The 19,051-nt window shown below is 39.7% G+C and overlaps 3 protein-coding genes across 7 annotated transcripts; 2 read left to right on the forward strand and 1 right to left on the reverse strand.

Annotated features, from left to right (window-relative positions):
• Positions 1-103: 103 nt before the first annotated feature.
• sf3a2 (splicing factor 3a, subunit 2) lies at positions 104-3,291 on the reverse strand. Of its 2 annotated transcripts, none has more exons than XM_040143058.1 (8): positions 3,161-3,291; positions 2,234-2,527; positions 2,084-2,130; positions 1,621-1,730; positions 1,451-1,500; positions 926-1,066; positions 779-847; positions 104-664 (listed from the first exon to the last, which is right to left on the reverse strand). In XM_040143058.1, the coding sequence occupies exons 2-8, from the start codon at positions 2,429-2,431 to the stop codon at positions 401-403; spliced, it is 879 nt and encodes a 292-aa protein (XP_039998992.1). In that variant the 5' UTR covers positions 2,432-2,527; positions 3,161-3,291; the 3' UTR covers positions 104-400. The 2 variants fall into 2 exon arrangements, with proteins under 2 accessions (XP_039998992.1, XP_039998993.1); XM_040143059.1 differs by having other exon boundaries at positions 2,234-2,549; positions 3,161-3,284.
• A 1,762-nt stretch (positions 3,292-5,053) lies between these two features.
• plekhj1 (pleckstrin homology domain containing, family J member 1) lies at positions 5,054-9,323 on the forward strand. 3 transcript variants are annotated; one of them, XR_005708728.1, is made up of 6 exons: positions 5,054-5,436; positions 5,663-5,730; positions 5,817-5,883; positions 6,144-6,234; positions 7,628-7,893; positions 8,132-8,243. XR_005708728.1 is itself a non-coding variant. In XM_040143068.1 (6 exons), the coding sequence occupies exons 1-6, from the start codon at positions 5,343-5,345 to the stop codon at positions 8,222-8,224; spliced, it is 477 nt and encodes a 158-aa protein (XP_039999002.1). In that variant the 5' UTR covers positions 5,054-5,342; the 3' UTR covers positions 8,225-9,323. The 3 variants fall into 3 exon arrangements, 2 of the variants coding, with proteins under 2 accessions (XP_039999002.1, XP_039999001.1); XM_040143068.1 differs by having other exon boundaries at positions 7,628-7,691; positions 8,132-9,323; XM_040143067.1 differs by having other exon boundaries at positions 7,628-9,323.
• A 576-nt stretch (positions 9,324-9,899) lies between these two features.
• On the forward strand, positions 9,900-17,566 carry LOC120798625 (fizzy-related protein homolog). 2 transcript variants are annotated; one of them, XM_040143048.1, is made up of 14 exons: positions 9,900-10,047; positions 10,947-11,020; positions 11,578-11,706; positions 11,911-11,974; positions 12,799-12,929; positions 13,019-13,104; positions 13,201-13,384; positions 13,647-13,712; positions 13,958-14,060; positions 14,215-14,399; positions 14,510-14,743; positions 15,252-15,356; positions 15,788-15,880; positions 16,079-17,566. In XM_040143048.1, the coding sequence occupies exons 2-14, from the start codon at positions 10,952-10,954 to the stop codon at positions 16,118-16,120; spliced, it is 1,491 nt and encodes a 496-aa protein (XP_039998982.1). In that variant the 5' UTR covers positions 9,900-10,047; positions 10,947-10,951; the 3' UTR covers positions 16,121-17,566. The 2 variants fall into 2 exon arrangements, with proteins under 2 accessions (XP_039998982.1, XP_039998983.1); XM_040143049.1 differs by lacking the exon at positions 9,900-10,047 and adding an exon at positions 10,056-10,329.
• Positions 17,567-19,051: the final 1,485 nt, after the last annotated feature.

The following is a 19,051-nucleotide window of genomic DNA, read 5'->3' on the forward strand; positions in this document are numbered from 1 at the left end:
AAAATGTGTTTCTTATGCTATGACCCACTCACACGATCACTTGATACATCAATAAATCTTTCTGTGTTTGATGTCTTTGTGAAAGCAGACTTTGAGATGCAAATGTTTTTCTCCACGGCATTTAATTACAAAAACAGACTCTTAAAAGGATATCTGAATTTAAGCATTTACACAGAACAGCAGTCATTCTTATACTGTTGCAATAACAGACTGCCCTACACATTTACATTAACCAAACAAATGTATAAAAATCTACTAAAAGTGGACTTTAAACATCATCTTAAGAAATAATAAAACTGAATGTACCTGCAGTATCTAAACTGAGATGGACACTGTAGACAGGCAGGGCAGTGTGACTGCAGACCACGAAAGATAGCAATCATAATCCATTGGTACATGATCAATTATTAGATATTGTAAGGCCCTCAGGAGGTGGCGGTCTCATTGGCATGGGGGGCATGGGCATCTGGGGGGCACCCGGGGCACCAGGTGGGAGAGGGGGGACGGACATCCCTCCTGGCGGGGGAGGGGGCATGGTATCATTTAGTGGGCGTGGTCCAACTCCACTCATGAGAGGAGGGGGGCGCTTCACACCTGCAGGAGGTGCTGGACCACTGGACTGGGGAATAGCTTTCTCCATTTTGAAGTGAAACTGCAAGAAGAACTGGGAGGGGAAAAAAAATAACAAATGATGGGTTAAATCACATATTTCCCATTTTTCAAAATAAAATACCAAGATTAGCTTTGCGATAAAAAATGCCCATTAGCTTTTCAGTACCTGTTTAGTTTCTTTGTTCCAGTGGGTCCAGAAGCGGTTTTCTGCCTTATCAATTTCTCTACTGGGGACCTAACAGAGCAAAGACATTAATTTCGCGGCAAAAATATTGTAACACAGAACAGGAACAGTAGTGCAGCTTCCACTCACTTTGAAGGCAATAGTCTCATATGGCTCAGCAGCAAGCAGCAGGTACTGCCAGCGACGATCAGGGGGCTCAATGCGCTGTTCATAAGCAGACATGAAACGATGCCTTGGTCCAATTCCTTCAGCGATCTCTGGGTAGTCAATCTGATGGACGGAGAAAAGAAAACAGCTAGTTTACAAATTTGTCTTCTGAAAATCTTATCTCAATGGTTCAACAAAAATATGCTGCGGTATGCAATATTACAATTTGAAGCATGAGGTGATGCTTTGAATTCTGCAACACATTTTAAGTATACAGATGTTGTCTTCACAAGGAAGCAGAATACTCCAAACGAGATCAAATCTGTCAAGTTTACACAAGCGAAATTGCAGGTATGTGACCAACTATAAGTGTGACACAAAAAAATGTTCCAGCTATTATTTCTGGCTGTTTAGGACCAACTTTATTTCGTTCCAGAATTTTGCTAAGTCTATCTGAGATGAGATTTCAACAGATATTACATAGAGATTTTCACCACACACACTAACCTGGAAAAGTAAAGATTGCTGTCCGGTCTCTGGGTCTCTCTGTTTGGTTACTATAAAGAAGACAGAGATGTAGACCATGTATTAAAAATATATATATATTTGCAGTGAAACCACTATCCACATAAACTAAATAATGACTTTACTGATACATAACCATGAAGCCAGCTCACCTTTGTATCCTGGTCGACCAATTTTGACAAACTTCTTGACCTCAACTTTCACTTTTGCTGGAGCTGGCTGAGCAGGAGCTTCTTTTGCCTCTTTGGCTGCTCTCCGTGCTCTGAAACAAACAAAGCATATAGTTGTTTTTTTTTCAGTTGTTTTTTTTTTTTTTTTTACTGTTTATCAACACACTGGACAAGTTCAATTTGATAGCTTTCTCAGTCACAGGCAAATGAGGTGTCACTGTAAACACGACTTAATATGCAAAACCTTTACATGAACTCAATTGCTGCAGTTATGTATAAAAGGCCCACTTAGTTTTGACAGAGCAATAACTCTGACCTCAGCACACAGCCATGTGCTGAAACCCTGAAAACACTGATTAAACTGAACGAAAACCTAAGTGACAAAGCAACAGCATCTATATTTCCATGTGTGAAATGTTAGGGTAAAAACAAGAGGTGGACTTACAAGTTGGTCTGATGTTTCTTCCCTTGTGTGTGAGCCAAGTAGCTTCCCTGTCATGCAGAGGAGAGCAGTTTGTAATTTTTAAGATATGAGTAACAATAAATTACACCAAGTTCAGATAATCGAGGAAAGTTTAATTATGTGCTTCCTCACCTCATTGTTATGAAGTGTCAGACAAAGCTTGCACTCGTATGATCCTAAATGATTCTTCATAAAATAGGGATCCTTGTTGATGTCAATAGTCTCCAGGGCCAGCTGACGTAACCGCTCCCTTCTATCACGGTTACTCTCAGAGGCAGAGGCCACCCCGCCGCTCCCTGTCTTCCCTCCAGCTCGATGCTGGAAATCCATCTCTGCAAGGTGATGGACTCAAACACGCAGACACAACCACACTTGAGTGTCCAGTCACAACTGGACAGGTACTCCAAGTAGATCCTTCCCGATTAACTGGGGAGACATAAAACCCACACTGCTGCCATGAATGTACTATCATGTATTCTAGGATTGGAGTTAGACCATGTCTGGAGTTACACCACCATTTGTGACTTCCTACTAGCTGTTATGATATTTTCCTTTTTTGCCATTTAACATACTATGATTTGAATGTAAGTAAATGTCTTATGGGCATGTATACCTTTTGAGGGCTAGATGAAAGGAAATAATAATATAAGTTCTTTACGCTAACTTATCTTGCAAGGGATCGGTCTAACTGCTGGGAAGTAAAGCAAAAGGGTAACCGCAAAGTTATTTAAACAAATATTTCTGAATTAATTGAGATAATTTAACTCAGCAAAGAGATCGGTTTTATAAAGCTAGAACACAGAAGCATTCTACTGAATAAATATCTACAAAATCCAGTTAGTTGCAGTATGTTAGCTGATGCGTTTTGACAATGCTGAAGCTAAGCTAATGGTGTTACCAGCTAGGAATGAATGACTACTAACAAATCCAAATGATAAAACCACGAGTAAAACATAGCTAGGTCCTTCTTTGTGGTAATAAATTGGTTAGTTACACGACAGAGCGATAAGTATACATCAGGAAATCTTATAAACAGTTGCCTTTGTCCAAAACACTCACCAACTCCACAACGTTAGGATCACGCCAACGTAGACTCCTAGTGCGCATGCCTAAGTGGCTGCCTCTTCTTCGGTTTTAGGCGGTGGGCAGCTTTTAGCGCATTAGCGCTGCCCCCTGGTCTGGAGCAAAGGCCGGACTGGTTTCCCTGACAAAATGATGCCCCCCCCCCTGCGATCAATAAGACAAAAGCTCCTCAAAAATCCGACGGAGAATGACTGAATGAAGCCACACGAGGGAACATAGAGTTATATTTATTTACACATATCTCTTGCTCCAGCTCTGCTAGACTTTATGGGCCCAAGCACAATATTTTTATTATCTCTTGGCCTGAGTAAATTTTTCAAACAATCTATTCAAGCCGAATTATAAACAAATAGATCGAAAATCAAACATAAAGTTGATCTGATAAGTCCTGTATAATCATCGTTGAATTTGTTCTCCGGTTTCTTGCATTTTCCAATGTTTCCCAAATAGGCTTTGGACATACACCTGAGCCCACCTGAGGCTTTTATTGAACTGTATTTGTGATATTTTTATGTAAATAAAACAATGGAATTCATTCATTTCACTGTCAAAAAGCCTGTTTTCTTTAATTTCTTTCTTGTAGAAAGCTTTCTTTATTTGCTCAGCTGAGACGGTAATCCCCCTTTAAAGTGCCTATAAATCCACCTTTATTAATTTTTACGTTAAAAAACATTTTTCTTTCTGGTGTCATCCACAACAGATCTATTTTGAATTACTAATAATTATGTTGATAAATGTATGATTATCATAACTTTACACAAAAATTGACAATACTCTGGTGTTTTGTGAAATGTACTTTTTACCTTTTTTTGAAGTTCATGTACACTGCAATTTCAGACACTATAATGCAAGGTCTTAAAGTGCTGTATTGTCATTGCAACAGGCTAGTACCTGCATCATGATAGTATTTATGGCTGGTCTCTGTTTCATATTTGAAAGAAATATCATACTGTATCTGGTCTTAAGTGGAAGAAAATCTGGAAATCTAAATTTTTGATTACTAATATGTGTCTTGTAGGATCATTCATCTGTATTACCCATCCAAGGCCTTTTTACATAAATTTAAAAAGGATATTGATGTAATTTGTTCTTTTTCGTGAACTGTGCCCTGAAGATTTAGATGGTTTATTTTGGTTCTGTAAGAATCGTCACAAGATATAGCAAGACGTAATTTAATTTATTACTCAACATATTGACTTGGAATTTTCACATTCTTTTGAACATGTACTTTTTAGTCTTAGTAATTATTCCTTTGTTAAAGTCAGTGAGTTTTATATTATTCATTTGATTTTATTGCTGGGAAAAACACACATCCATAAGTGCAAGTTTTCCTATCACAGACCATCTTTCTTGGTATTTGAAATAAATTGCAAGCAAGGACTGATGTTGAGGTAAGGGGCCCCTGGGCAGAGACATATAAAGAGACCAAAGAAACTGTCCCTTGTGGCCTTTTTTTGTGACCAGAGAGACCGTCTTTTTGGCTGATTGTGGTCATTTTGTCTTTCTTTGTAGTTGTTTTGTGTCTCATTGTCATTGTATGATTGAGTTTTCCAACATGAATTGTTAGAAATGTTGACAGTCACTTAAAACAGATGCTCTTGCCCAGGGGCCCAAGGTGTCAGGGGGCGTGGGCCCCTGGCACTGTGCCCGGTAGGCCCAGGGTATCGGGGGCTGTAAGAAAGCTTGTCCATTGTTGATATTGCGATGTATTATTTCTCTCTGAACACCTGGCTTCGTTTGTTGTTGCTGTGATTTCTTCCTTTAAAAAAATACAAATATATATATGTATACAATACAGAAAAATAAAGAAAGCTTGTGGGGTTTATAAACGCGCTGTTCGCCTAGTTTGGCCCTCAAAGACCGCTGTACTTTACCAGTGAGGAGTGTCACTGCCAACGGAGAGAGTGTGTGTGTCCGGTGTGTAGCATGAAGGAGACGTCCGACACCGCTGTATTTGTTCGACCGCCGAAATGACCAAACTCACTCCGTCACATTTCGAGGACATCAGATAAGGAACTTCACAGTCTAAACAGTACAATAGAATTACTGCTCCCTGCTACCGCCAGCCAGCTCCGCCGTCATGTTCTCGGTCGAGGAAATGGCTCGGCTGTAGCCACGGTGTTTCTGTGACCAGTGTGTATCTGCGTCAGTGACCGTGATGCGTTTCAACGAGAAGGAGCTGGTTTCTCTGAGCCGCCAGCCCTCGGAGATGGCAGCTGAGCTGGGGATGCGAGGTCCCAAGAAGGGAGACGGTAACTCGGATTCGGCTCTTGTCTCAAACACACACACACACACACACACACACACACACACACACACACACACACACACACACACACACACACACACACACACACACACACTTCCCTTTCATGTAATGTGGGCAGCAGCTAATGCTAGGCTCAGACAATGCTTGTGTCGTGTATCTGCTGGCTGTGTTGTGAAGTTTCATCTCGGTTCCCTTTGGTTTTCAAACAGTTGTAAAGAAGAGGCTTGTGAAACTCGTCGTCAACTTCCTCTTTTACTTCCGGACTGATGAGGAGGAGGTGAGTTGAATCAGTAGTTGAACACCTCACCAGCTGTGAAAATCAAAGTGTGGCATCACAAAACAAAGTTATTATTTATTTGTCAGCCAATTGGAGCGCTGCTGCTGGAGCAGTGCCGGGTGGAGAGGGAGGACAGCCAGAGCTTCTCCATTGGTGAGCCACAGCATCCTCAGAGTTACATCCCCGTTTCACATCAGCTCACCCACACTTTCTCACCTACTGACTGGTTTCAAGTTCTCTAAGTCAGAGGAGATGACTGAGCTTACATGTTTGAGCTGGTACTTTTCAAACTGAATTGTGAATATGTCACTGAGCAGCAATGGCGAAACGTATCAAAGCCCAGTACTTATGCCTTTATGTTACGGTTTCTGTTTTGTGCGTTTGCATTATGGATTTCCATTGAACTCTTGCAGCATTCCTGGATGAAGCAGAGAGGAAGTATTTGTTTGAGTGTGACTCCGAAGAACAGTGTGGGGAGTGGATAGACTCCATTATCAAGGCCAGGTAGTACTGACTCTTTTTTTCAATCTTAAAACCACAGGCATTAAGATCTGCACGTGTTTGGTGACATGGGATGTGGCTGATTAGAATTTTGGTAATTGGTCAATTATCAAGTAAAAATACTCAAATTTCTCCACTTAATGTCTTTATAAACCGAATACTTTGAGTTCTATGGATGTTGTTAACATGACGCAGTATTTTCAGGACTTACTCATGTGTTATAAAGAAAAAAGACTAAATCCTAGATAAGATAATGAAAATATATTTTGGGCTGACCAGTCAGTAGTTATTATGTTTTGATTCAGAGCTGCAATGAATAGTCGATTAATTGATTAGGCGATCATCAGAAAATTAATCAGCAACTATTTTGATAATCAAAGAATCATTTCAGTCATTTTCAGTCGTAAAAATGCCAAATAATTTCCACTTTCAACATCTTCAAATATAAGGATTTGCTTACTTTCTTTGGTATATAGTATATGACATTAAATTGAATATCATTAGGTTTTGGACAGTTAGTGGGACAAAAAGATTGAAAGACTAAACAACTGATTTGATTAATTGAGAAAACAGAGATGAATCGATAATGAAAAAAATGTAAGTTGCAGCCCTAATTTACTACATAACACTATTTGGTATTTTTTTGGTTCAGCAGGAAAAAGATAGCTGTAATTTCTTTCCATATATTCTAGAAAATGTGAACAATAAAGTGCAGACCATAACCTTTTTCTGTGAAAATAAAAGCACCCATACATATTGCATATGGTCATTAAGCCTAAAAGAAGAAAAAGGCAAATATCTCTTTATTGTTCCAACTTAATTACACAACTATTATCTTATGAATGAACGTTATAGCAAGACTTAAGAACTGTGTTGTCTAGAATTGAGTAGTATGGTTACATACAGCATGTGCAGCAATCAACACTTGGGCATTGTTTGTAGCTTTGACAGGTTTAAACTGTTACAAATGAATGATGCAGCTGTTTCCAGAGAGAGACCTAATGTTAACAATGTGACTTGTGTTGAGCAGTTTTCTTTAACTGCCCCGTCACTACTTGACCCTGTCCCGTGTTAAAACTTACCGGGAAAACAGTACTGATCCAGAACAGGGTATAATACAAGAGGATCTTGGAGCCCCGGCCTCTCATTTGTTTTCACCTTTGCAATGATGCTACCTATAGGAGCTGGGCTAAAATAGTTGTATTTCAAGTTGTACTGTATTTATATAGTATTAGACTAATAATGCTGTAATGATTTAGTTGATGGGGATGTACTGAGCTGATCATGAATGTGTTTATTGTTGCAAGCCTAATCGCAGGCCTTATCTTTACTGGATTTACTTGGACACTTTTCCCCCACCAGACGTCAAATCAACTTGTCATCTCATCTCTTGCAGTTATGAGTTCATGAGGAAGAATCTGATATTCTATCGAACTGAAATCCACAGGCTCACTGGCAAGGTGAGACCCTTCACAGCAGCGTGTCAGTGCACTAAATGCCACACAGATGGTGCTTCTCTCCAACACTGTCATACCATAGGAATGCTTACAGTGTGAATGACACTGTCAGTGTCTGTGCCATGCACGCACAGTATCACCAGTTTCAGCAGAAGATAGATTGGCAGGCAACAGAGGAAGATTCAGTAGTTTGGATTTTGATGGGGTAAGGTTTTGCTGCTGAGACTTAGGACACAATATACAGTTCTTTGGGTAAATGGTACACTACTGCACGTTTTTGTTTTTTTGTCATTTGTTTGTTTGTCTCTGTGCCTGTGTGTGATTTCAGTGAACTAACCATTTTATCTGAAGTTTGATTCAGTTTCAATAACGGCGCATTTGTTCTGTACACGCCAAACTTTTGTTTTCTTAGAGTCTTTACTCATTGTTTGCATTCTCCGCAGGACCCCTTGGAGCAATATGGTATATCAGATGAAACTCGCTTTCAGATCAGCAATGGGCTGCAACTTCTGCCGAGTGATACCTCCTCCCTGTAGATCAGTGGCCCGCCATTCCAACACTCAGTCCTCAATGGTTTGAAAGCCATGGCATTACTGTTCACACTCTAGACCATGCATAGTGATAACTCTGATTATTTCTGTTGTGTCATTGTCAGTCATTACAGGTAATACGTGGCTTTGGAAATATCATCACTGTGTTATTTTCGGTTTAGGGGATTTTACATGCCATTTCATTTTCAGACCTCTGCCTTAGTTGATCAGTGGTCTGTATAAATCTTTTATTCTGTGTTTTCTACTGGACAAACTGTACATCTAGACTGTCATTTTGAGCGCTTCTGCTTGTACTTGTGCTGTAGAGCCGGGCCTGTACCTTTCTTGCAGGACTGTTAGTAATATTATGACTGTGTTTAGCAAGAATCAATCCAGGAGATATGAACATTTGATGAAAACTAATCAGTTGATCAAGTAAGTCACAGTGGTAGATCCCCTGGCCGATTCAGAAAACCTTCTGGCAGTATTTACTGTCCTTATTTGAACTGCACGAGCCCTTTGATCTGCTCGATTGAGCCACATAATTTACTCCATTTTTACTTAGAAAGAAGAGTTTTAGCTATCTCAGTATGTATTTATCAGCCAGACCATTAAGAATATTTAGTTTTAAAACTATACTTTTGCACATATTACTTAACTGGGTGTCGAGGGTTTTTTTGTTTTTGTTTTTTTTGGTTTTTTTTTAAAGAATTTCAATAATTTACTTGAACCTACTGTACCTTTTCTGTGGCACTTTGAACCTGATTTCTTTGGGTAAGCCGTTGGACCATGTTGGAAAACAAGGCTCTTGACATGATTTTTATCATATCACAGCAACTTCTTTGTCGGTGTAGTGTACTAGTGAGTTCAAATTTTGCTCTCCACCACAATTCACTATAGGGCATTGCTGTATCCTACAAATTGGTGAAATATTTATTTCAGCAGTCGGGAGTCTACCCAAAAACATTGAAACATTGAATGTGTCTCCAGTTTTAAAATCTTTTGCACATGGAATGTGTTTAGTCTGTTTTTACTTCATGTTAGACTATATTTGTTTCACTGACATCTTTTTTTTTTTTAAACTAATAAAGCCATTTGAAAGATATTTTAAATCCCTGCAGTGTGTCATCTGTTAACCAAAACTTGTTTTTAAATCTGTATATTCAATCAAGGCCAGTTCAGTAATAGTGTTCAACTGCTGTCAGTGATGGTTTCAGGATGTCTGCAACATGTGTCCTCACAAAGATTAGGAGTACAAGTACACACACAAACACACAAAGGTCTGCGAAGATTCTCAGTCTTCCAGGTCGTGATGTCTCTAAGAGCTACACGAAGACTTGCTTGAGGTTCCTGAAGACGTTTGACATCACCCGAAAGGCTTGTTCAGCTCTGCCTGGCTGGTGGGGAGTCCAGGCATTTCAGCTCTTGTGGGGTCGTTCAACACTTTGAGAGACATTGAGGTCACATGTGAGTGTTTAGGATCTCACGCGCTCACACGCACACACAAACTACAGTAAATGCGTTTTTCTTGTTTAGCATGAATTCAGAGGCCTGCGGCAGCAGTGTGAGGCAGTTTACTGATAAAGAGGCACTATTTGTGTGTGTGTGTGTGTGTGTGTGAGAGTGTGAGAGACACGTTTCCTTAGCAACGCAAAAAGTGTGATTCAAAAGCAGCAACGTCACATCCTTCCCGTGGTGCATAGCGAACCCAAATTGAACGATCGGCAAAAGAAAACATTTATATCCTATGTGCTCTGTTCTTAAGAGTAAAAAGCACAAAACAAAAAAATTCAACTGAAACGGACGCGGCGAAGAAAAATAATTCAACGGTGCGTAATGGAAAGAGCTTATCGGGGCGCAAAATGAGTAAATACAAGTGCAGATGGTGAACAAACAATGTTGCTAATGCATTAGCCGGACAGCTAGCTTCTATTACGTTAGGTCAGCCAGCTGAGCTAGCGTTAGCATTAGCAGGGCTCTGTATGTCGGATGATTTATTAGTTTTTTATGTTGTGAATTGTAGTAGACAGTGTTGTCGTCTAATTTATCACAACAAAGCAATTACGATATCGGATTTCTACCAGGATTGTTTCTAGGAGTACTCCCTGAAGGTAACTGTAAAGTTTGTCCTGTCATTACCATCCAGGTTAATGTGAATGCCATCAACTGAATGATTGCTGTTTTCTTTGCTTAACAACAAATCGTCCTCTGTCCCTTTCCCATGATGAAATGACACGGCTCGGTAATTAACCTTCTGTAGTCAGTTTAGTAAACAGTGGATCACTGGTTCATTTTGCCACGGTAAAACACATACGGGGCAGCATTGCTGAAACAATGACTGTATTCATCAGTCAGCTGATCTACAGAAAAATAACAAGCTTTTCTGTAGATCAGCTTCAAAAAGCAGCCGTTTGAAGACATCGCTTGTGATTGCATGACATTGCAGAGACAGAACAACTAGCAGATACATTGAAAAAAGTAGATGAGCTGATCGATTAAAAATAATAATTATTTACAGTGCTACACAGTGACCGTATATATTAGTCTGCTCATCTGTCATTAATGAACTAAGTAGAGTACAGTAGTTTGTTAATTGCAGAAATTCATACTTACCACATTATTCTCTCTGTTACTAATCTGCCCTCCAACATGCCCAGTCAAGGAAAAAAAACAAAAAACCGCTGTACGATTAAATGATTGTGTTGATCAGTTTTATCCTGTTTTGCAGGTATCATGGATCAGGACTATGAGTGCAGGCTGCTTAGGCAGATCAACATCCAGAATGAGAACGCAAGCCCCATAGTAAGTAATTACACAGATTATTTTTTTTTTCCATTATGTCCCTTTTCTTGTGCATTAACAATCAGCATTTCCTTTGAACCAATAGTTCCTAAAAAAAATAAAAAAAATAAAAAAATAAATAAAAAAGGACAAAGAAGAACATTAATTGTGCCATCTAGCCCAGACATACAGTCTTAAATAGTACGACTAGTATGATTAGGTCATCATCTTGACTACGGCATGATGATAGCCCCTCCCAAAGAGGATTGTTAACTAGCAAAAGACTTAAGGTGGGCGGAGAGGGTGTTACTCTCCATTTGTTGGCAGAATAAATGCTTTAAAGGGCCAGTCTCTTTCATTTGACAGTGTCAGTAGTGTTGAGTGAAAACAAGCCCTTACCGGCCAAATGACTGGGTTTTGTGAATGTTGTCTCCTTTTGTTAACACCTCAAACAAATGCACCATCTGCCACCTAAATTATCTTCCTGTTGTGTAATCAAGTTTCCAAATCACTGTCCAAGGCCTCTTTGTGTTTGGCCACCAGTCAGAAAATGCGTTCTCTTCTCCTCCCTTGTGTAGAAAGCCGTAGGTGCTGTGCGAGCTCTGACACCCACCAGCTCCCCGCTGTCCTCCCCTAGCAAGCATGGTGATCGCTTCATTCCCTCCCGGGCCGGAGCCAACTGGAGTGTCAATTTCCACCGCATCAATGTGAGTCTGCTGCAATACAACCAGGACTTGACTGTCTTTCCTACCAAAAGAACAGTGGTCTTAGGATGGAAGTGTTGATTATTGCTTGCAAGAAAATTCTTGCTTACAAGAATTTTCCTTCAATTTGTCTGTAGTTTCTTTTACACATAAAGTTCACAGATTTGGTTGAGAATGATCATTTATTTATTTCATTTTATGACACAGGAAATTGAAAAGTCGCACAATCAAAATAGGAAAACCAAAGATGGCACGACAGACAGCAACAAAGGTAATCAATCCACTGTTATACAAAGAGACTGGAGGTCGGGCAAATAAAAATGTATTATGACCTAGTGTCTTGCGATAATGTTATTAGTACACTTGCACCGATATCATGAAATATTCTGCTCTGCTACTGAGAGACAGGCGCATCGTTCCATTACTGCAGACATTTGAAGTTTAAACTGTTCTTCTTTCCAGCAGTTCAGTCTTTTGTCAATTAATGGCTGATTGAAATTTGAGTGACTGCGTACATATATACCTGTTTTGCTTTGTGGTAAAGACTCAGCCTGAAAGAACTTAATAATGGTCTAACTTAATTCAGAGTGCGTTCTTAGAAAACCTTTTTAGGGGTGTAATTTTCTCTTCAGCGTCATAGCTGCTGTGATGATGGTGAAGTAGTAGATGGCTGCCTTTTGGTATACTGTGTATTACAGAATAACCCATATTATGACTCCTTAGTTAACATACAGAAATGATCGTGATAGTGATGTATCATGTATTTCCCTGTGATTCTCGGTCCCAAACACAGATATTGTTCTACGTTGTTGCTGGACATTTTGTGTGAATTTTGTTCCCCTCTTCAGCTCATTTCCACATGTATCTCTATCTGCTCCAGTCAAACCTGATAATCTGACCTTCTCGTGTTTACTAAGCCTGGGCAGGCTCATGGTAACTGGAGATAAGGACTAAACAAAGCTTAGCGAAAGGTTCTCCCTGATCTATAGAGATGTGAGAGAGTAGCTAAGAAATTGCAGAGGGAGCACTATGTTTGAACTTAATCACTGCGACAGCCGGGTTTGATTTCCCCTCTATCTCTTCCTCTGCCTTCAGCGGACGGCCTGGCTTACTCGGCTCTGCTGAAGAACGAGCTGCTAGGAGCGGGTATTGAAAAAGTCCAGGACCCACAGTCAGAAGACCGCCGTCTGCAGCCATCTACTCCTGCCAAGAGGAGCCTTTTTAGTGTAAAAATTGTTAACATAGCTGTAACTTTTAATATAGTAGTTTTTGCTGCGTTTATTTGCATCAGTAATCATCTGTTTGTGTTTTCTAGTACTCTGTGAGTACTAAGAGGGCTCTGCCAGAAGAGGATGGAAACACAGTATCTCCATATTCTCTATCACCTGTCAGTAGCAACAGGTAATATATTTCCCCTGCTACTCATCAAATGTTAACTCTTTAATTGAAGTGGAAAAGATTATAATATTCCTCTCTTTATTGTGTTGTGCATAACAGCCAGAAACTGCTACGGTCGCCAAGGAAACCTACACGCAAAATATCCAAAATTCCTTTCAAAGTTCTGGATGCTCCAGAGCTACAGGATGACTTCTACCTCAATCTAGTGGACTGGTCTTCTCTGAATGTGCTCAGTGTTGGACTGGGTACCTGTGTCTACCTGTGGAGTGCCTGCACCAGCCAGGTGTGTATGTTATCTTTTTGCGTTGAGCAAAGCGAAGAGACAAAAAGGCCTGAAGCAGAGGTGTTCACTGTGTTAAAAACAATCTTAAGACTTTATATTTCTATCTCAAATAATGTTTCTAAGCACACTGGATCTGTCAATTAAGGATTTCACTGAATCTGTCATACATATTAACCAAAAGAATCTGAAATTGAACTGCCTCTCGGATGTCCATGTTAATCTTTTTTTCTTTTTTTTTCTTTTCTCCTCTCCATCTCTTTAGGTGACACGTTTATGTGACCTTTCTGTAGAAGGAGATTCAGTAACATCAGTGGGCTGGTCAGAGAGGGTGAGTTTTATTGTTATCTGTTTTCATCTTTACAAACTTTTGTCAGGCTACATTAACCAAAAAAGAAGGAAAAAAAGAAAAAAACATCTCAAATAGCCAAAACCCTGAGAAAGAGCCAATGTCGATCATGGCTGTCACTAGATTTCAATAAAGAAGCAAATGGAGTTTTGGTGTATGGGCTCTGTTTCAACCTTTTAAAAACTCCTGTTCCGTCCATGTAAAATTCAAAGTGTGCTGTCTTTTAGGGTAACCTGGTGGCAGTGGGGACTCATAAAGGCTATGTACAGATCTGGGATGCAGCAGCAGGGAAGAAGCTGTCTGTACTAGAAGGACACACAGCCAGAGTGGGTGAGTTGAGAGAGGCTGTAGAGAGGGAGGCGGATTCAGTTGCAGGAGTTGAAAAATCACTTCATTCGTTTTCTCGCAGTTGTTTAGCAACATCTCTCATTCATGGTCAGTGAAACATCTTCCCTTGCCTGTGCGTTTCATTCCTTGCTGTCAGGTGCGTTGGCATGGAATGCGGACCAGTTGTCGTCTGGGAGCCGTGATCGGGTGATCCTGCAGCGGGACATCAGAGCCCCGCCTCTCCAGTCTGAGCGCCGTCTCCAAGGACACAGACAGGAAGTTTGTGGGCTCAAGTGGAGCACAGACCACCAGCTGCTAGCCTCTGGTGGAAACGATAACAAGGTACGCAGTCAGAGAATTTCATCTGTACTTGTCCCCACTCTTTCATAAAATACCACAAACTTATTTCTCCGCTTGCTATTCCTCTTGTTGTTTCAACCTGCTGTCTGCAGCTGCTCGTGTGGAACCACTCGAGTGTCCTCCCAGTGCAGCAGTACACAGAGCACTTGGCTGCAGTGAAGGCCATCGCCTGGTCTCCCCACCAGCACGGCCTGCTGGCCTCTGGGGGCGGCACCGCCGACCGCTGTATCCGCTTCTGGAACACTTTGACGGGCCAGCCGCTGCAGTGCACCGACACCGGCTCTCAAGTCTGCAACCTGGCCTGGTCCAAGCACACTAACGAACTGGTGAGTCACCTGAAGTCTTTGATTTTGACAGTGCTGCAGTGAAGTAGATGCAGAAGTAGAACAATACAGATTGTTTTATGAATGCAAAAGAAAGTAAAAAGAACTATATTGTTTTGGAACTTGCTTGTTTACGATTTTACCAAGAGTAGGATGAGAAGATTAAAATCTCTTTTATTAATCTACACCCTACACTTAGCATCTTACATATCCTGTTCTCGTAGTAAAGATGCCAGCTTTGCACATTGTAGTTACTCTGAACTCGGTGTTTAAAAGTGAGGTCACTCATGGATGCATTGCCAGCCTTCAAGATGCAACCTGTTAATAACACAATTTTGGAGCTGTAGGAAGTTGTCGCTTTTGAGTTATTAAGTTTACTCTGCTATTCTTATATTTTGCATTAACCTTGCTTCCAATTCATTAGCTAAGCCATGCTAAACATGCCTCCATAATGGCGTGTCCCAAACTGACAATGTTCTGTTAAAATGGTAAATTTATTATTTTCCTGCAGGTCAGCACTCACGGTTATTCCCAGAACCAGATCCTGGTGTGGAAATATCCCTCTTTAACTCAAGTGGCCAAACTTACAGGACATTCCTACAGAGTACTCTACCTGGTCAGTAAACCGTATATTGTGTGTATTTATATACATCTGTCTGCAGGACATTCTTCCAAGGGCACAACAGCAAAGTAAAACTGAAGCAAAATACTATGCTAAAACATTTCTGGAAAAGATATATAAAATAAAATCTAGTCGGGAAAAAGAAAACATTGACCAAAAATTTGTGTGCTCACTGAAATAACTTTTTTCTATTAGGAGCAATTTGATTCCTTGTCTTTATTTATATGTGCAGGGTAAGGTAAATAGAATGACCTCTTGACCATAAAAATGTATGGTCAAGAGTTTATAAAATGCTTATAAGCATCTATGAGCACATCCTGCACATCTCAGAGCAAGTGTCCGCAAAGCCGCCTACACAAGAACAGCACTAAAACAAAAAAAATCCTAAACTGATTACATATTGTTAAAACACTGTATATGTGCAGGCCATGTCACCTGACGGAGAGGCCATCGTGACGGGGGCTGGAGATGAAACACTTCGGTTCTGGAACGTCTTTAGCAAGATGAGATCCACTAAAGTATTTACTCTCTATTTTTTCTCACTTATATTTAGGTCTTCGTCATTGTTTTTTGTACCTTTCTCCGCTCTCTATTTGTTCCATTGCCTCGGTTGGGTTTCAAAAATTGTATTACAGTTTTATTATCTCTCTGTGATATTTTTTTTTTTTTTCCAGTGGTCTTTGTCTTACCATCTTCTGTCTCCCTCCCTCTTTTAGGAATCAGTTTCAGTGCTGAACCTCTTCACAAGGATCCGGTAGTAAGCACACCTCTGTACTACGAGGGAATAAAGCCAGGAAGGGAATTTATTTTTGCATGTATCAAGCTGTAAATGGGCCCCTTCTTTGATTATTCACTGCAGTAGTCTACAGAGGGCCCCCCTCGTTTGCCCTTAGTTTATTTAGCCAAGTTGTAGCTGGAGGTGGGAAGAGCAGGAGAGATGCACAGCCTGAGTGTCGAGGGTAGAGGACATGCCGACAGTACGTACAGTATTCCACTTCCTCCTGAAAAATGATGGAGCCACTGCCTCTTCCAACAGACCAGAAACATCTGATGAGGAGAATTCGGGGCGTTATTTCCCCCATGATTATGTTTTGTTTACAGACTGATTTTGTGCATACCTGCCAAATATTGAGTTTGTCTTTTTGATTGTCTATTTATTTTATTTAGGTTTTTTTTTTATTATTATTATTTTTTTTTTTTACATATTTTAACACATATTATTACTAGTGTGTTTGTTTTTGGAGGCTGGTAGATTTTCTTTTATGTGTGTAACTGCAGTTTTTGGTCTGATCTGTTAAGTATGTTTGGCTTTGTTCAGGTTTGCAGAAAAATCCATGCTTGTCATTTTGTATTTTACTGTATTTTACACTGATAAAGATACTTAATCCTGTGCCATTTCAAGAACTGTTAATGTTTAACAATGATTGGACGCACGGGACTAATCTCCTTTTTTTTATAGATGACATTAAGTTCATTTTTACTCTAATTATATAAAGCAGCATTGGCAGACGTTTTACATATAACTATTTGGTGACACTGTGCATTAGAGCAGCTGCTTACAGAAACAATTCACATGGAAATTAGAAGATTTTTAATGAGACTCCTCTTGTTTCCCTACTTTCTTAAATGGAAAATCAGGAAAGGCGAATTAAAACAAAAACACTTTGGTTTATCAGTGTATTTTGTAACAGCAACTAAAGTGCACAGTAAAAACATTTGGGATTAAACCAGACAGTGTAATACTGTTCTGTGCTGAGCTTCTGCTTTGTGCTGCGTCTGCTAAGATATTCAAGCTTGGGGCACTTGACTTTTGCTACTTCAGACCATTTCTGTGTTGATCAGTCATGCTGTTGCATTTTTTTTAATCTAGAAAAAAAAAAAGATTTCATATCATCTGCAACATTTTTTCCCAATTTTCTTTTTCTTTTTTCCGTGTTTGAATGTTTGAGTCAGCTACTGTGCCACATTTAAAGAATGCTATTTATTTGTGTTGTGAAAGCTTCTTGTGCAGAGGTGGGGTGTTTGTTTACTAATGTTATCTGTGGGAAGCTGATGAGCAGTTTCATTGCTAAACTCTGGAAATTTCTTTTAATACCACTTCAAAATCAAGACAATGCTGCCAACTTGAATTACCGAAGGAATGTTGAAAAGAAAAATATTTCTGTACTGAGAGATAATCAACAATTAAATGATCATATCTTGTACCTTCTGTCGTCACTGTTTTATTGTCCAGTTAACCAATTACCAGAGAGTAGATGTCTATAAAATCAGTCTACTGCTGTTACCCATGAACACCAAACTTAAGTTTGGACAGGCAATTCTTGTTAGTAGGATCAAATTATTGTTGGATTTTTTTTTTGTTCATGGAATATGTTGACAGTAAGAAAAATAAAGAGCATCACTGGACTCAACAGCAGATAAGAGGAAGTCTAAGTTCACATTTTTCTTGATTCCATTTTTTTAGGTACCAAAAAAAATATATATATATTTTTGTAAATTTTAATCTGTCTTCTTTTGTTTTGCATTTACATTTTTAATAGCTTCTTAAGATTTCTACATGAAGTGTGTACTGTATATTATATTTTTCTATTGAGCTATTAGATCTTAGCGTTCTTCTTAAGTACTTCTGCACATCAAGCAATGCTTCTTAGAGTCCAAAAATTTGGCGGCCAATCATTTATGAGTTTCCCATGTTCTCATACTTGTATGATACATATTGAAAGAAAAAACCAACATAAAGTGTCTTAGTAAAGTGTTGGGCCACCATGAGCTGCAAGAACAGCATCAGTGCTCCGTGGCATTGACTCACCAAGTCTCTGAAGCTTTACTGGACGGATGTACACCATTCTTTAGAAACATACTGTATTCCCTCATTTGGTGGTTTCATGTGGATATCTAACACGTCAGTCCAAAATCTCCAACAGATGTTCACTTGGTTTGAGAGCTGGTGACTTTGAAAGCCAAAACATATGGTTTACATATTGTACTGAACCATTTCCTATTTCTTTTACCTGTATGAGTGTTTTTCAGCAGATATAGCTTCTTGTGTTGTCCAAATGCGAAGTGAACACCAGAGGGAGCCATCCTATGAGCTGTTTCAGATTCAGTGGGTCAATGCTATACTGCTGCTACCACACCCATACAATCAGCCTCAACCCGGTTACCTTAAAGGTAAGAATCAGATTTGGAAGTCAGGAGAAAAATATCCTACCAGCAATGTTGACTGCCCATATAACAAACTGTGAGGAAGGTTAAGCATCCCAACAGACAGCTAACATCCCCACAAGGTATCTGGTTTCACTTTATCCTCAGTTTAAGACCATATTTGTTAGAAGGAGCATTTTCACCAACCGCAAAACACCCTGTGGCTTCATCTTGTTCCCTGGAAGTCTGTGAATTTTTATCATATTACTAGTCCAGCCCACGCAAGCATAGTTTTGACCCAAAGCATGAAAAATAACAAATGTTCACCGCCTCCCAAAGCTCCCACACCTCTGCTTGTGCCCTATGGCCTATCCAAACTCATTCTTACACATTTAAACAGCAAATGGATTTTTATCTGTGTAAACAACAGCTGGAGGGTCTAAATACATGAAGAAAAAAGGGATCTTAAATAATTATGTTCATGTGTTTTTGACAGATTTAAAGGCAGAAAGCAGTGCAGTAGTCAACCACAGTTGAAACTGAAA

Source organism: Xiphias gladius, chromosome 14, assembly GCF_016859285.1.
Source record: "Xiphias gladius isolate SHS-SW01 ecotype Sanya breed wild chromosome 14, ASM1685928v1, whole genome shotgun sequence".
NCBI classification, from domain to species: Eukaryota; Metazoa; Chordata; class Actinopteri; order Istiophoriformes; family Xiphiidae; genus Xiphias; species Xiphias gladius.

What these genes read in the sequence shown, in the direction of transcription:
- sf3a2 (XM_040143058.1), bottom strand. Translation starts at nt 2,431, where the DNA reads ATGGATTTCCAGCATCGAGCTGGAGGGAAGACAGGGAGCGGCGGGGTG. An exon ending in AAGAAACATCAGACCAACTT is followed by an intron (nt 1,731 to 2,083) that starts GTAAGTCCACCT and finishes TGTTTGTTTCAG; the next exon opens with AGCACGGAGAGCAGCCAAAG. An exon ending in ATGAGACTATTGCCTTCAAA is followed by an intron (nt 848 to 925) that starts GTGAGTGGAAGC and finishes TTGCTCTGTTAG; the next exon opens with GTCCCCAGTAGAGAAATTGA.
- plekhj1 (XM_040143067.1), top strand. Translation starts at nt 5,343, where the DNA reads ATGCGTTTCAACGAGAAGGAGCTGGTTTCTCTGAGCCGCCAGCCCTCG. An exon ending in TCCGGACTGATGAGGAGGAG is followed by an intron (nt 5,731 to 5,816) that starts GTGAGTTGAATC and finishes TTTATTTGTCAG; the next exon opens with CCAATTGGAGCGCTGCTGCT. An exon ending in GACTCCATTATCAAGGCCAG is followed by an intron (nt 6,235 to 7,627) that starts GTAGTACTGACT and finishes CATCTCTTGCAG; the next exon opens with TTATGAGTTCATGAGGAAGA.
- LOC120798625 (XM_040143048.1), top strand. Translation starts at nt 10,952, where the DNA reads ATGGATCAGGACTATGAGTGCAGGCTGCTTAGGCAGATCAACATCCAG. An exon ending in ATGAGAACGCAAGCCCCATA is followed by an intron (nt 11,021 to 11,577) that starts GTAAGTAATTAC and finishes TCCCTTGTGTAG; the next exon opens with AAAGCCGTAGGTGCTGTGCG. An exon ending in CCAAGCACACTAACGAACTG is followed by an intron (nt 14,744 to 15,251) that starts GTGAGTCACCTG and finishes ATTTTCCTGCAG; the next exon opens with GTCAGCACTCACGGTTATTC.